At 38.3% G+C, this 17460-nt stretch overlaps 2 protein-coding genes across 2 annotated transcripts in view; both read left to right on the top strand.

Annotated features, from left to right (window-relative positions):
* The window catches only part of LOC117339168, a 77279-nt gene that overhangs the window by 54805 nt on the left and 5014 nt on the right, over positions 1-17460 (top strand). The gene's annotated exons all lie outside the window — the stretch shown is intronic.
* Positions 11695-14147, top strand: LOC117339693 (M-phase inducer phosphatase-like). The gene is made up of 6 exons (XM_033901411.1): positions 11695-11700; positions 11975-12121; positions 12269-12520; positions 12770-12894; positions 13146-13263; positions 13823-14147. The coding sequence occupies exons 1-6, from the start codon at positions 11695-11697 to the stop codon at positions 13955-13957; spliced, it is 783 nt and encodes a 260-aa protein (XP_033757302.1). The 3' UTR covers positions 13958-14147.

Below are 17460 nucleotides of genomic sequence, written 5' to 3' on the forward strand. Positions count from 1 at the left end.
GGAAGGATTAAAAAATGGAAAATAAAAATTCCCTCCTTTTTCCCCTTTTTTCCCTTTCGGGTATTTATTGGAATTTTTTTTATAAGAGGAATCCCCCTTTGGTTTTAAAGGGTCTCCCTTTCCCCCGGGTATTAAAAGGTTTTTTATTTATAAAAGGAGTTTTCCCCTATAAAATTCCCTCTCTCGGGAAATTTTTATTTATAGAGGAGATCCCTTCTCCGGCTTTTAAATGGTTTTGTATTTAATAGAGGAGTTTCTCCTTTCTCTCGGTTATTTTTTTATAGAGGTATTCCCCTCTCGGATATTTATATAGAGGCAATCTCCCTTTCTCGGGTATTTAAATAGAGGATATCTCCTTCTCTCGGGTATTTATATAGAGGAGATCTCCTTTTCTCGGGTATTTATATAGAGGATATCTCCCTCTCTCAGGTATTTATATAGAAGAGATCTCCCTTTCTCGGGTATTTATATAGATGAGATCTCCCTCTCTCGTGTATTTATATAGAGGATATCTCCCTCTCTCGGCTATTTATATAGAAGAGATCTCCCTCTCTCGGCTATGTACATAGAGGAGATCTCTCTCTCTCGGCTATTTATATAGAGGAGATTTCCCTCTCTCAGGTATTTATATAGCGGAGATCTCCTTCTCACGGGTATTTATATAGAGGAGATTTTCCTCTCTCGGGTATTTATATAGAAGAGATCTCCCTCTCTCGGGTATTTAAATAGAAGATATCTCCCTCTCTCAGGTATCTACATAGAGGACATCTCCCTCTCTCTATTATTTTTGAAGAGGAGATATCCCTCTCTTAGGTATTTATATAGAAGAGATATCCCTCTCTCGGATATTTATATAAAGGAAATCAACCCCTCTCGGCTATTTATATAGAGGAGATCTCCCTCTCTTGGGTATTTATATAGAGGAGATCTCCCTTTCTCGGGTATTTATATAGAAGAGATCTCCCGTTCTCGTGTATTTATATAGAGGATATCTCCCTCTTTCGGGTATTTATATAGAAGATATCTCCCTCTCTCGGGTATTTATATAGAGGAGATCTCCCTCTCTCGGGTATCTTTATAGAAGAGATTTCCCTTTCTCGGGTATTTATATAGAGATATCCCTCTCTCGGCTATTCACATAGAGATTTCCCTCTCTCGGCTATGTACATAGAGGAGATCTCTCTCTCTCTCTCGGCTATGTATATAGAGGAGATTTCCCTTTCTCAGGTATTGATATAGAGGAAATCTCCTTCTCTCAGGTATTTATATAGAGTAGATTTCCCTCTCTCAGGTATTTATATATTGGAGATCTCCCTCTCTCGGGTATTTATATAGAAGAGATCTCTCTCTCTCTCTCTCTCTCTCAGGTATTTACATAGAGGACATCTCCCTCTCTCGAGTATTTATTAAGAGGAGATATCCCTCTCTTGGGTATTTATATAGAAGATATCTCCCTTTCTCGGGTATTGATATAGAGGAGATCTCCCTCTCTCGGCTATTTATTAAGAGGAGATCTCCCTCTCTCGGGTATTTATATAGAAAAAATCTCCCTCTCGGATATTTATATAGAGGCGATCTCCCTTTCTCGGGTCTTTAAATAGAGGATATCTCCCTCTCTCGGATATTTATATAGAGGAGATCTCCTTTTCTCGGGTATTTATATAGAGGATATCTCCCTCTCTCAGGTATTTATATAGAAGAGATCTCCCTTTCTCGGGTATTTATATAGAGGAGATTTCCCTCTCTCGGCTATTTATAAAGAGGAGATATCCCTCTCTCGGGTATTTATATAGATGAGATCTCCCTCTCTGGTGTATTTATATAGAGGATATCTCCCTCTCTCGGCTATTTATATAGAAGAGATCTCCCTCTCTTGGCTATTTATATAGAGGAGATCTCCCTCTCTCGGCTATTCACATAGAGATCTCCCTCTCTCGGCTATGTACATAGAGGAGATCTCTCTCTCTCGGCTATTTATATAGAGGAGATTTCCCTCTCTCAGGTATTTATATAGCGGAGATCTCCTTCTCTCGGGTATTTATATAGAGGAGATTTCCCTCTCTCGGGTATTTATATAGAAGAGATCTCCCTCTCTCGGGTATTTGAATAGAAGATATCTCCCTCTCTCAGGTATCTACATAGAGGACATCTCCCTCTCTCTATTATTTATTAAGAGGAGATATCCCTCTCTTGGGTGTTGATATAGAAGAGATATCCCTCTCTCGGGTATTTATATCAAGGAAATCAACCCCTCTCGGCTATTTATATAGAGGAGATCTCCCTCTCTTCGGTATTTATATAGAAGAGATCTCCCTTTCTCGGGTATTTAGATAGAAGAGATCTCCCGTTCTCGTGTATTTATATAGAGGATATCTCCCTCTCTCGGGTATTTATATAAAAGATATCTCCCTCTCTCGGGTATTTATATAGAGGAGATCTACCTCTCTCGGGTATCTTTATAGAAGAGATTTCCCTTTCTCGGGTATTTATATAGAGGCGATCTCCCTTTCTCGGGTATTTATATAGAGGAGATCAACCCCTCTCGGGTATTTATATAGAGGAGATCTCCCTCTCTCGGGTATTTATATAGAGGAGATATCCCTCTCTCGGGTATTTATAAAGAAGAGATCTCCCTTTCTGGGGTATTTATATACGGGATATCTCCCTCTCTCGGCTATTTATTAAGAGGAGATCTCCCTCTCTCGGGTATTTACATAGAAGAGATCTCCCTCTCTCGGGTATTTATATAGAGGAGATCTCCCTCTCTCGAGTATTTATATAGAGGATATCTCCCTCTCACAGGTATTTATATAGAGGAGATCTCCCTCTCTCAGGTATTTACATAGAAGAGATCCCCCTCTCTCGGGTATTTATATAGAGGAGATCTCCCTCTCTCGAGTATTTATATAGAAGATATCTCCCTCTCTCGGGTATTGATATAAAGGAGATCTCCCTTTCTCTGGTATTTATATAGAGGAGATATCCCTCTCTCGGGAATTTATATAGAGGAGATCTCCCTCTATCGGGTATTTATATAGAGGAGATCTCCCTCTCTCGGATATTTATATAGAGGAGATCTCCCTCTCTCATGTATTTGTATAGAAGAGATCCCCCTCTCTCGGGTATTTATATAGAGGAGATCTCCCTTTCTCGGGTATTTATATAGAGGAGATCTCCCTCTCTCACGTATTTATATAGAACAGATCTCCCTTTCTCGGGTATTTATATAGAGATATCCCTCTCTCGGCTATTCACATAGAGATCTCCCTCTCTCGGCTATGTACATGGAGGAGATCTCTCTCTCTCTCTCGGCTATTTATATAGAGGAGATTTCCCTCTCTCAGATATTTATATAGAGGAGATCTCCTTCTCTCAGGTATTGATATAGAGGAGATTTCCCTCTCTCAGGTATTTATATAGTGGAGATTTCCCTCTCTCGTGTATTTATATAGAAGATCTCTCTCTATCTCTCTCGGGTATTTACATAGAGGACATCTCGCTCTCTCGAGTATTTATTAAGAGGAGATATCCCTCTCTTGGGTATTTATATAGAAGAGATCTCCCTCTCTCAGGTATTTATATAGAGGAGGTATCCCTTTCTCGGGTATTTATATAGAAGATATCTCCATTTCGGGGGTATTGATATAGAGGAGATTTCCCTCTCTCGGGTATTTATATAGAAAAGATCTCCCTTTCTCGGGTATTTATAAAGAGGATATCTCCCTTTCTCGGGTATTTATATATAAGAGATCTCCCTTTCTCGGGTATTTATATAGAGGAGATCTCCCTCTCTCGGCTATTTATTAAGAGGAGATTTCCCTCTCTCAGGTATTTATAAAGAAGAAATCTCCCTCTCGGATATTTATATAGAGGCGATCTCCCTTTCTCGGGTATTTAAATAGAGGAGATCTCCCTCTCTCGGGTATTTACATAGAAGAAATCTCCCTTTCTCGGGTATTTATATAAAGGATATCTCCCTTTCTCGGGTATTTATATAGAGGAGATCTCCCTTTCTCGGGTATTTATATCAAGGAGATTTCACTCTCTCTGCTATTTATAAAGAGGATATCTCCCTCTCTCGGGTATTTATATAGAGGAGATCTCCCTCTCTCGTGTATTTATATAGAGGATATCTCCCTCTCTCACGTATTTTATATAGAACAGATCTCCCTTTCTCGGGTATTTATATAGAGATATCCCTCTCTCGGCTATTCACATAGAGGTCTCCCTCTCTCGGCTATGTACATAGAGGAGATCTCTCTCTCTCTCTCTCGGCTATTCATATAGAGGACATTTCGCTTTCTCGGGTATTGATATAGAGGAAATCTCCTTCTCTCAGGTATTGATATAGAGGAGATTTCCCTCTCTCAGGTATTTATATAGTGGATATCTCCCTCTCTCGGCTATTTATATAGAAGATCTCTCGATCTCTCTCTCTCTCTCAGGTATTTACATAGAGGACATCTCCCTCTCTCGAGTATTTATTAAGAGGAGATATCCCTCTCTTGGGTATTTATATAGAGGAGATATCCCTTTCTCGGGTATTTATATAGAAGATATCTCCCTTTCTCGGGTATTTATATAGAGGATATCTCCCTCTCTCGGGTATTTATATAGAAGAGATATCCCTTTCACGGGTATTTATATAGAGGATATCTCCCTCTCTCGGGTATTTATATATAAGAGATTTCTCTTTCTCGGGTATTTATATAGAGGAAATCTCCCTCTCTCGGCTATTTATTAAGAGGAGATCTCCCTCTCTCGAGTATTTATATAGAAGAAATCTCCCTCTCGGATATTTATATAGAGGCGATCTGCCTTTCTCGGGTATTTAAATAGAGGATATCTCCCTCTCTCGGGTATTTATATAGAGGAGATCTCCTTTTCTCGGGTATTTATATATAAGGGATCTGCCTTTCTCAGGTATTTATGTAGAAGAGATCTCCCTTTCTCGGGTATTTATATAGAGGAGATTTCCCTCTCTCGGCTATTTATAAAGAGGAGATATCCTTCTCTCGGGTATTTATATAGATGAGATCTCCCTCTCTCGTGTATTTATATAGAGGATATCTCCCTCTCTCGGCTATTTATATAGAAGAGATCTCCCTCTCTCAGGTATTTATATAGCGGAGATTTCCCTCTCTCGGCTATTTATCAAGACGAGATATCCCTCTCTCGGGTATTTATATAGATGAGATCTCCCTCTCTCGTGTATTTATATAGAGGATATCTCCCTCTCTCGGCTATTTATATAGAAGAGATCTCCCTCTCTCGGCTATGTACATAGAGGAGGTCTCTCTCTCTCTCGGCTATTTATATAGAGGAGATTTCCCTCTCTCAGGTATTTATATAGCGGAGATCTCCTTCTCTCGGGTATTTATATAGAGGAGATTTCCCTCTCTCGGGTATTTATATAGAAGATATCTCCCTCTCTCGGGTATTTAAATAGAAGATATCTCCCTCTCTCAGGTATCTACATAGAGGACATCTCCCTCTCTCTATTATTTTTTAAGAGGAGATATCCCTCTCTTGGGTATTGATATAGAAGAGATATCCCTCTCTCGGATATTTATATAAAGGAAATCAACCCCTCTCGGCTATTTATATAGAGGAGATCTCCCTCTCTTGGGTATTTATATAGAGGAGATCTCCCTCTCTCGGGTATCTTTATAGAAGAGATTTCCCTATCTCGGGTATTTATATAGAAGATATCTCCCTTTCTCGGGTATTTATATAGAGGATATCTCCCTCTCTCGGGTTTTTATTAAGAGGAGATCTCCCTCTCTCGGGTATTTATATAGAAGAAATCTCCCTCTCGGATATTTATATAGAGGCGATCTCCCTTTCTCGGGTATTTATATAGAGGATATCTCCCTCTCTCAGGTATTTATATAGAAGAGATCTCCCTTTCTCGGGTATTTATATAGAGGAGATCTCCCTCTCTCGGGTATTTATAAAGAGGAGATCTCCCTCTCTCGGGTATTTATATAGAGGAGATCTCCCTCTCTCGTGTATTTATATAGAGGATATCTCCCTCTCTCGGCTATTTATATAGAAGAGATCTCCCTCTCTCGGCTTTTTATATAGAGGAGATGTCCCTCTCTCGGCTAGGGGCCGCGGTGGCCAAGTGGTTAAGGTGTCCCGACACTTTATCACTAGCCCTCCACCTCTGGGTTGCGAGTTCGAAACCTACGTTGGGCAGTCGCCATGTACTGACTATAGGCAGGTGGTTTTTCTCCGGGTACTCCGGCTTTCCTCCACCTCCAAAACCTGGCACGTCCTTAAATGACCCTGGCTGTTAGTAGGACGTTAAACAAAAACAAACCAAATCTCTCAGCTATTCACATAGAGATCTCCCTCTCTCGGCTATTCACATAGAGATTTCCCTCTCTCAGCTATGTATATATAGGATGTCTCCCTCTCTTGCCCATTGATATGAAGGCGATCTCCCTCTCTCGGGTATTTATATAGAGGAGATCTCCCTCTCTCGGGTATTTACATAAATGGGGGTTCTCCCTCTCTCGGGTATTTATATCGAGGATATCTCCCTCTCTCGGGTATTTATATAGAGGGAATCTCCCTCTCTCGGGTATTTATATAGAGGATATCTCCCTCTCTCGGGTATTTATATAGAGGAGATATCCCTCTCTCGGCTATTTATATAGAGGAGATTTCCCTCTCTCGGGTATTTATATATATAGGAGATCTCCCTCTCTCGGGTATTTATATAGAGGTGATCTCCCTCTTTCGGCTATGTATATAGAGGAGATTTTCCTCTCTCGGGTATTTATATAGAGGATATCTCCCTCTCTCGGGTATTTATATAGAAGAGATCGCTCTCCCTCGGGTATTTATATAAAGAGATCTCCCTCTATCGGGTATTTATTAGAGGAGATCTCCCTCTCTGGGCTATTTATTAAGAGGATATCTCCCTCTCTCGGGTATTTATATAGAAGAGATCTCCCTCTCTTGGCTATTTATATAGAGGGGATCTCCCTCTCTCGGCTATGTACATAGAGAAGATATCTCTCTCTCGGCTAATTATATAGAGGAGATTTCCCTCTCTCAGGTATTTATATTGCGGAGATCTCCTTCTCTCGGGTATTTATATAGAGGAGATTTCCCTCTCTCAGGAATTTATATAGTGGAGATCTCCCACTCTCGGTTATTTATATAGAGGATATCTCCCTCTCTCGGGTATTTATATAGAGGTGATCTCCCTCTCTCGGGTATTTATATAGAGGATATCTCCTTTTTTCGGGTATTTATATAGAGGATATCTCCCTCTCTCGGCTATTTATATAGAGGAGATCTCCCTTTCTCGGGTATTTATATAGAAGAGATCTCCCGTTCTCGTGTATTTATATAGAGGATATCTCCCTCTCTCGGGTATTTATATAGAGGAGATCTCCCTCTCTCGGGTATCTTTATAGAAGAGATTTCCCTATCTCGGGTATTTATATAGAAGATATCTCCCTTTCTCGGGTATTTATATAGAGGATATCTCCCTCTCTCGGGTTTTTATTAAGAGGAGATCTCCCTCTCTCGGGTATTTATATAGAAGAAATCTCCCTCTCGGATATTTATATAGAGGCGATCTCCCTTTCTCGGGTATTTATATAGAGGATATCTCCCTCTCTCAGGTATTTATATAGAAGAGATCTCCCTTTCTCGGGTATTTATATAGAGGAGATCTCCCTCTCTCGGCTATTTATAAAGAGGAGATCTCCCTCTCTCGGGTATTTATATAGAGGAGATCTCCCTCTCTCGTGTATTTATATAGAGGATATCTCCCTCTCTCGGCTATTTATATAGAAGAGATATCCCTCTCTCGGCTATTTATATAGAGTAGATGTCCCTCTCTCGGCTAGGGGCCGCGGTGGCCAAGTGGTTAAGGTGTCCCGACACTTTATCACTAGCCCTCCACCTCTGGGTTGCGAGTTCGAAACCTACGTTGGGCAGTCGCCATGTACTGACTATAGGCAGGTGGTTTTTCTCCGGGTACTCCGGCTTTCCTCCACCTCCAAAACCTGGCACGTCCTTAAATGACCCTGGCTGTTAGTAGGACGTTAAACAAAAACAAACCAAATCTCTCAGCTATTCACATAGAGATCTCCCTCTCTCGGCTATTCACATAGAGATTTCCCTCTCTCAGCTATGTATATATAGGATGTCTCCCTCTCTTGCCCATTGATATAAAGGCGATCTCCCTCTCTCGGGTATTTATATAGAGGAGATCTCCCTCTCTCGGGTATTTACATAAATGGGGGTTCTCCCTCTCTCGGGTATTTATATCGAGGATATCTCCCTCTCTCGGGTATTTATATAGAGGGAATCTCCCTCTCTCGGGTATTTATATAGAGGATATCTCCCTCTCTCGGGTATTTATATAGAGGAGATATCCCTCTCTCGGCTATTTATATAGAGGAGATTTCCCTCTCTCGGGTATTTATATATATAGGAGATCTCCCTCTCTCGGGTATTTATATAGAGGTGATCTCCCTCTTTCGGCTATGTATATAGAGGAGATTTTCCTCTCTCGGGTATTTATATAGAGGATATCTCCCTCTCTCGGGTATTTATATAGAAGAGATCGCTCTCCCTCGGGTATTTATATAAAGAGATCTCCCTCTATCGGGTATTTATTAGAGGAGATCTCCCTCTCTGGGCTATTTATTAAGAGGATATCTCCCTCTCTCGGGTATTTATATAGAAGAGATCTCCCTCTCTTGGCTATTTATATAGAGGGGATCTCCCTCTCTCGGCTATGTACATAGAGAAGATATCTCTCTCTCGGCTAATTATATAGAGGAGATTTCCCTCTCTCAGGTATTTATATTGCGGAGATCTCCTTCTCTCGGGTATTTATATAGAGGAGATTTCCCTCTCTCAGGAATTTATATAGTGGAGATCTCCCTCTCTCGGTTATTTATATAGAGGATATCTCCCTCTCTCGGGTATTTATATAGAGGTGATCTCCCTCTCTCGGGTATTTATATAGAGGATATCTCCTTTTTTCGGGTATTTATATAGAGGATATCTCCCTCTCTCGGCTATTTATATAGAGGAGATCTCCCTCTCTCGTGTATTTATATATAGGAGATCTCCCTCTCTCGGGTATTTATATAGAGGATATCTCCCTCTCTCGTGTATTTATATATAGGAGATCTCCCTCTCTGGGGTATTTATATAGAGGATATCTCCTTTTCTCGGGTATTTATATAGAGGATATCTCCCTCTCTCGGCTATGTATATAGAGGAGATTTCCCTCTCGCATCTATTGATATAGAGGATATCTCCCTCTCTCGGGTATTTATATGGAAGAGATCTCCCTCTCTCAGGTATTTATATAGAGGATATCTCCCTCTCTCGGCTATTTATAAATAGGAGATCTCCCTCTCTCGGGTATTTATATAGAGGAGATCTCCCTCTCTCGGCTATTTATATAGAGTAGATGTCCCTCTCTCGGCTAGGGGCCGCGGTGGCCAAGTGGTTAAGGTGTCCCGACACTTTATCACTAGCCCTCCACCTCTGGGTTGCGAGTTCGAAACCTACGTTGGGCAGTCGCCATGTACTGACTATAGGCAGGTGGTTTTTCTCCGGGTACTCCGGCTTTCCTCCACCTCTAAAACCTGGCACGTCCTTAAATGACCCTGGCTGTTAGTAGGACGTTAAACAAAAACAAACCAAATCTCTCGGCTATTCACATAGAGATCTCCCTCTCTCGGCTATCCACATAGAGATCTCCCTCTCTCAGCTATGTATATATAGGATATCTCCCTCTCTTGCCCATTGATATAAAGGCGATCTCCCTCTCTCGGGTATTTATATAGAGGAGATCTCCCTCTCTCGGGTATTTACATAGAGGAGATCTCCCTCTCTCGGGTATTTATATCGAGGATATCTCCCTCTCTCGGGTATTTATATAGAGGATATCTCCCTCTCTCGGGTATTTATATAGAGGAGATATCCCTCTCTCGGCTATTTATATAGAGGAGATGTCCCTCTCTCGGGTATTTATATATAGGAGATCTCCCTCTCTCGGGTATTTATATAGAGGTGATCTCCCTCTTTCGGCTATGTATATAGGGGAGATTTCCCTCTCTCGGGTATTTATATAGAGGATATCTCCCTCTCTCGGGTATTTATATAGAAGAGATCGCTCTCCCTCGGGTATTTATATAAAGAGATCTCCCTCTATCGGGTATTTATTAGAGGAGATCTCCCTCTCTCGGCTATTTAATAAGAGGATATCTCCCTCTCTCGGGTATTGATAAACAAGAAATCTCCCCCTCGGATATTGATATAGAGGCGATCTCCCTTTCTCGGGTATTTATTTAGAGGAGAACTCCCTCTCTCGGGTATTTATATAGAGGAGATCTCCCTCTCTCGGGTATTTATATAGGGGAAATCTCCCTTTCTCGGGTATTTATATAGAAGTGATCTCCCTTTCTCGGATATTTATATAGAGGATATCTCCCTCTCTCAGGTATTTATATAGAAGAGATCTCCCTTTCTCGGGTATTTATATAGAGAAGATTTCCCTTTCTCGGCTATTTATAAATAGGAGATCTCCCTCTCTCGGGTATTTATATAGAGGAGATCTCCCTCTCTCGTGTATTTATATAGAGGATATCTCCCTCTCTCGGCTATTTATATAGAAGAGATATCCCTCTCTCGGCTATTTATATAGAGTAGATGTCCCTCTCTCGGCTAGGGGCCGCGGTGGCCAAGTGGTTAAGGTGTCCCGACACTTTATCACTAGCCCTCCACCTCTGGGTTGCGAGTTCGAAACCTACGTTGGGCAGTCGCCATGTACTGACTATAGGCAGGTGGTTTTTCTCCGGGTACTCCGGCTTTCCTCCACCTCCAAAACCTGGCACGTCCTTAAATGACCCTGGCTGTTAGTAGGACGTTAAACAAAAACAAACCAAATCTCTCGGCTATTCACATAGAGATCTCCCTCTCTCGGCTATTCACATAGAGATCTCCCTCTCTCAGCTATGTATATATAGAATATCTCCCTCTCTTGCCCATTGATATAAAGGCGATCTCCCTCTCTCGGGTATTTACATAGAGGAGATCTCCCTCTCTCGGGTATTTATATCGAGGATATCTCCCTCTCTCGGGTATTTATATAGAGGAGATCTCCCTCTCTCGGGTATTTATATAGAGGATATCTCCCTCTCTCGGGTATTTATATAGAGGAGATATCCCTCTCTCGGCTATTTATATAGAGGAGATTTCCCTCTCTCGGCTATTTACATAGAGGAGATCTCCCTCTCTCGGGTATTTATATAGAGGTGATCTCCCTCTTTCGGCTATGTATATAGAGGAGATTTCCCTCTCTCGGGTATTTATATAGAGGATATCTCCCTCTCTCGGGTATTTATATAGAAGAGATCGCTCTCCCTCGGGTATTTATATAAAGAGATCTCCCTCTATCGGGTATTTATTAGAGGAGACATTCCTTTGTCGAGAAAACACTGTACATTTGGTAGCAAAGTCTTTATCAATCTATGGCTGTGTTTCGAACCAGCAACCTTAGTATTATCAAAGACCCTCCCTTCAACTGTCTCTGCTACGGTTTCGAATGTGCCTCAACTTTGTTGGGGATGATATGTAACATCTTGATTGTTGATAACATACATTTGTATCTCGTTCAATGATATTTTTGTTTACCAGTTTTTGAGAATGGATGTTAGTTTAGTGTGATGATGGATTAAGTTCAGAAGTATAAACTGTTACTTCCGGGATCAATTCGGCCCTTTTAGACCCAATCTAATTAAAATTCGACTTGTAATTTCCGTTCCTCTACGATACACTGCAATACAACCGGGTCTCGAACTCACGATCTACGACACCCAATCGCCCGTTGCGCTACATCGGCCTTCTCGACCTTGTGTGTGAGTAGGTGGTGTGTCCCTGCTAGCAATGTTGTTATGTGATGTGTAGATTCCTCCTCATTTTTCAGTCCTACAGTGTCCGAAGATATTTGTTCGAGAAATCCAAGCGTCTCTTTGACGGAGATGATGACGGATCCATCACCAAGAAACCAAGACAATCTCAGAAACCAACTACGTCATCGTCACGTGTTCTCAGCAAGTCGCTGTCATTTGGGGTAGGCAAAGAAACTTTACTTTAATATGTACGTTTAGAATTAATAAGATGAAATAGTTCTAGTAATAACAATACTTTAAGAAATCTAACATTAACAGGAAGAAAATGTCATTTGAAAAAATCTAACATGGTTGTCTCCAAATTGTAGGATCATCCTGCTGAAAATGCATGCCATGACGTCATTTCCGCTGTTGAGCGATTAGTCGGGGAAGACAATCTGACAGGAAATAGTGAAACTACATACAGTTTACCCACAATTCCCGGTAAACACTCCGACCTTAAGAGCATCACACCAGAGACTATGTCTCATGTTTTGGCGGGACGATATGATGACGTCATCAGTAGCTATCGCATCATCGACTGTAGATACCCTTACGAGTATGACGGCGGTCATATAAAGGTAGGTTAAGACATGAAGCGAATTTGATTAATATAATTATTATTTACAATTAAAACTTAATTATCTAGTAACATTCTGGCTATAAACAGGAAGATCATTTGCTATCATTATAAGTTATTGACATTTTGAAGAAATATAAGATACTGATGAAACATTATTCCCTGTATCATGTATACAAAAATAACCAATAATTAGATGATATATTTGGCAATAAAGATTTAATGTTATAGATCTTTTCTTTGCCTTCAGAATGCCGAGAACCTTCTCACACATGACAACATCAAGGATCTTTTAATGTCCCGCACAAGCGCAGAGAGCGAAAGACATATGCTTATATTCCATTGTGAATTCTCTTCAGAGAGAGGTCCAAAAATGTGAGAAAATATTTCAATTGTTTTAAACGGCAACACCAATAATTGATTTAGTCTTATTTTAGTAAACACCAATAATTGATTTAATCTTGTTTAAGTCAACACCAATAATTGATTTAGTCTTATTTTAGTCAAACTGTTTCATAATTGATATCCAGGTTTTATTTTTTTTTTTTTGTAGTTTTTTTCTGAAAATTTAAAGGTCCAAGATTCGTTGTAACACAAGTTTTCAATCAGGTGTTCATTTTTCCGAGGTCCAGGTTCCTCCAAAGCAAAGATAGAGAGCTGAACAATGACCGATACCCATTTTTGAACTTCCCGGAAGTGTATCTGTTGCATGATGGGTACAAAGGTTTCTACGAGGCCCACAAGGTAATCATTCTCCCCACAACGAAGTTAGGAATACATTTGAAATTGTATGTAATGATAAATAGCTTATAAGACCTTAGATCAATTTCTGTCAAACTTGATCAAGTGGGATAAAATATCAGTCCCCATACATTGCAGTGTTACCAGAACCGTTACTATGGAAATGTAAGGAGGCTCTAATTGGTCAAAATGGAGATATTGTTTGAACACTTGTACATAAAGGTTTTGAGGGATAGCAATTTCTAGTCAATTATACTGTTTTCCCAAACAAAAGGTGTCATTTTGTTGCCAAGATCTGAAATGATGGGTACCAGGGATATTAGTTAACGATTTGATTAGAGTACCAGTTAGTCTTCTTACAAAATCAATTAATTTTCTAATTGTGTTTTTATCTAAACATTTCCTAAAAGTTAAAATGTATATGATTATGAACCGCAGTGCCTAGGATTTTCATTATAAAAAAGTCATGGTATTGAAATGGTGTTCATATAACTATTTATCTGTATACATATGTAATGTTTTTCTTGGATCTGCATGTTATGATCGATATTTTTTCCTGTAGGAGCTCTGTCAGCCAATGAGTTACAAGCCCAGGTTTCATGAAAACCATGCCAATGATTTACGTCACTTCCGCTCCAAGTCTAAATCCTGGTGCGCAGGCTCAAAGAAGAGAAAAAGTCAACGTAAAATTCTTTGAAAGAAAAAAAGACAATTCATTGCAAAGCTATTCCATTTAAAGATACAGCATTTATAAAGACCTTCGACCCGTAACTGCATATTTACTAATAGTGCTATTTTTGTAAACATGACACTGCAATGTTTTTAGGTGTAGGAGATGGACTTCTAGTTCAAACTCAAGAGAACGTATGTACTTGTATCTTGTTAAAACGGTAAACTTGTCCAAATGTTACTAAATATAAATTTTATCATTGTTGACAACTGACTATCAATTATTCATAATGATTATGTAAATAAATGTCATAAATCAGATATAGTTGTTGTTCTTAATGATCAAATATATGTGTTTTGATTCAAATTCAAATTCATTTATTTCTCTTTTCACATGATATTGCATCGAAAACAAAATATATTCACAATTCAATATACAATTATTATAGTGTTTGTGGTCGATACACAGCATTGTTTAAAAACATTACATTTACATTTGTATCAAGGAGGACAAACGATTTGTTAATTATTCTTATCAAAGTACTCCTTTTGTTCAAAGTGTTTTAAAATTATAAGTTGTATTCATCCGTATATTAAACTTAATAATATTTGGTCTTCACCAATGATATCTGTCTATATATTAAATTATTTGAGGAAAAAATGTTGTACATTCAAGAAAATAATTAAATTCATTACCAATTTGTGGACTAAAACAATGTGGCAGGTTTCTCACATTATACGCGACCTGGTGCCATCTGCCAGTTTCAACATGAATTTATGATTGAAAGAGCGAAATGCAAAAAGTGACTCTATCTTTATTAGTGAAAGTATGTAAACAATTTTTAAAGTGACAGTTATTTTTAAAGATTCTATAACATGCAGCTTTTGATAAATTGTGTGCATCCCTCTGCCATTTCTGTAAGTACCGGTCATACAGTCTTAACATAATAACATGTTTTAGCCATACTGGATTACATACAGAAGGATATTGTATATTCCATAAGTAACTCATCCCACATTGATTTACGATACGTTTAACAAAACTTGTGTATGAAACAGGTTTATCATCAAAATGATGACAGTAAGAAAGAAATTTATACATTTAAATATTCATTTTACTCAATTTAGAATTAGTCAACTGTGACCAACATGTTATTACTCTTGTTTTTACTGATATTTCAAGTAGAGTTCTCCATATACCATATAATTAGGAGTACCATTTTTTAATCCAAGTAATAATTTACAAAATTGGTTTGACAATCTGTTCAAATAAATCACATTTTTACAATGAACCAATAAGTTGTGCTGTCTGCCTTTCTTAATAACATCGTACATTGCTACAGTTGCCTTCTTTTTGATATTTTATTTTTCTATTTCATTAAAAGAAGCGGTTATGACAAAATGTCGGGCCCAATAGGTATAGTTATGCATGTTCTGTATCACCTCATTATTAAATAAAAATAAGATCAATTGTTCTACTTTTTTTTAATGAAAACCCGTACATTTAGTTTTTTTCTATATCAACTTTTAGTTTCCATTGTGTACAGCATTCAATGTAAACATCCAATAGCTAGAGTCAGCTGGACAGTCAGAGAAGTAAAGTATCATCAGCATAAAGTAATAATAAAAAGCTTTAAGTAAACATGCAAGTCATTTTCTAATTTAGCACGGATATTTTTCAAACCATGAACGCTATTTTGGGTCATGAACTCTTCAGGATCGTTCAGGTATAGACCATGTATCCCATCAGCTTTCAGTTGCTTCTAATATCTCCATGGATTTTTACTTCTCATAACTTTAAGTTTTTTTTCGAATATCATATCTAAAAGTTTTAATACTTTTAATCATAGAATATTTATAACCTTTTTCCGATTCTTTATATTTATTATGAAAATACTCGTTTCGATGCCGTCTGTACTAGTTTACACCGTCCGTATGTTTCTCTAGCATTTTCCTTCAACGACTCGTCACTGATACTAGGGACACCATACAGCTGTTTTGTACTTCTATGACTCGTCAGTGATGTTAATGACACCATACAGCTCTTTTGTACTTCTAGGACTCGTCAGTGATGTTAGAGACACCATAAAGCTGTTTCGTCCTTCTAGGACTCGTCACTGATACTAAAGACACCATACAGCTGTTTTGTACTTCTAGGACTCGTCAGTGATGTTAGAACCACCATACAGCTGTTCCATCCCTCGTCAGTGATAGTAGGGACATCACACAGCTGTTTTGTCTTTCTAGGACTCGTCAGTGATGTTAGGGACATCATTTAGCTGTTTCGTCCTTCTAGGATACGTCAGTAATACTAGGGACATCATTTAGCTGTTTCGTCCTTCTAGGATACGTCAGTAATGCTAGGGACATCATGCATCGTCCTTCTAGGACTGACTCGTCAGTGATGCTAGGGAGATCATACAGCTGTTTCGTCCTTCGAAGACTCATCGATGAGGGAAATCAATTTAGGTCGAAATAAATGTCAAAATCTAGAAGGTGCAATTTCATTTTTTCAATACTAGATTTGATTAAGATCAAAATAAGGGATTTTTATCCAAGATATGATCTTAGATTTGTAATCAGTCTGACGGTCGCTTTAACGTTTTACATTGACCGGTCATTTGACTTCTGTGACCTTGAACTTCAAGTTATATTGTAGCCAACTAATCGTAATACATTTCACTTGTTATAAATAAGTTTTAGGGTATCAGGACCGCCATTTTATCTCACTGATCCTTCAGAAGAAATCATAATTCAACTACTACACTCCCACGGTGTACAAAATAGACTCAATATATAATTTGTTTGTTAAAGAGTTACAACGGTAACTATTAATTATATAAAAGGTAACTATTAATTATATAAAATGTAACTATTAATTATATAAAAGGAAACTATCAATTATATAAAAAGTAACTTAATTATATAAAAGGTAACTATTAATTATATAAAAGGTAACTATTAATTATATAAAAGGAAACTATCAATTATATAAAAGGTAACTATTAATTATATAAAAGGTAAATATTAATTATATAACAGGTAAATATTAATTACATAAAAGGTAAGCATAAATTGTATAAAAGGTAACTATTAATTATATATAAGGTAACTATTAATTATATAAAAGGTAACTATTAATTATACAAAAGGTAACTATTAAGTATATAAAAGAAATGAAATGGTCCTTTGATTTTTATTAACAACATTATCAATTCTTTGTAACTAGCCCTAGACTCAACACTCAGATGTTTAAATTCCAAACTATTATTAGCATAAACAAGTATTTTGTACGATTAGAATTATTGACATACCTGTATGTTCTTTCTACAAAGTAAATAAAGAAACAATAGAACACCTATTCCGGGAATGTTAATTTATCGTTTTATTATTAATGGGCTGTTGATGGTTCCTCTCACATAAACTGGTGTTGGGATTCTTGCTTGTTTGTTTGTTTTTCAGGGGACAATTTTGAGGAAGTTTTATTCGATCTTAAAGGCACAATAACGAATCGCGATATGTTTGATGTTG

Source organism: Pecten maximus, chromosome 12, assembly GCF_902652985.1.
Source record: "Pecten maximus chromosome 12, xPecMax1.1, whole genome shotgun sequence".
NCBI lineage: Eukaryota > Metazoa > Mollusca > Bivalvia > Pectinida > Pectinidae > Pecten > Pecten maximus.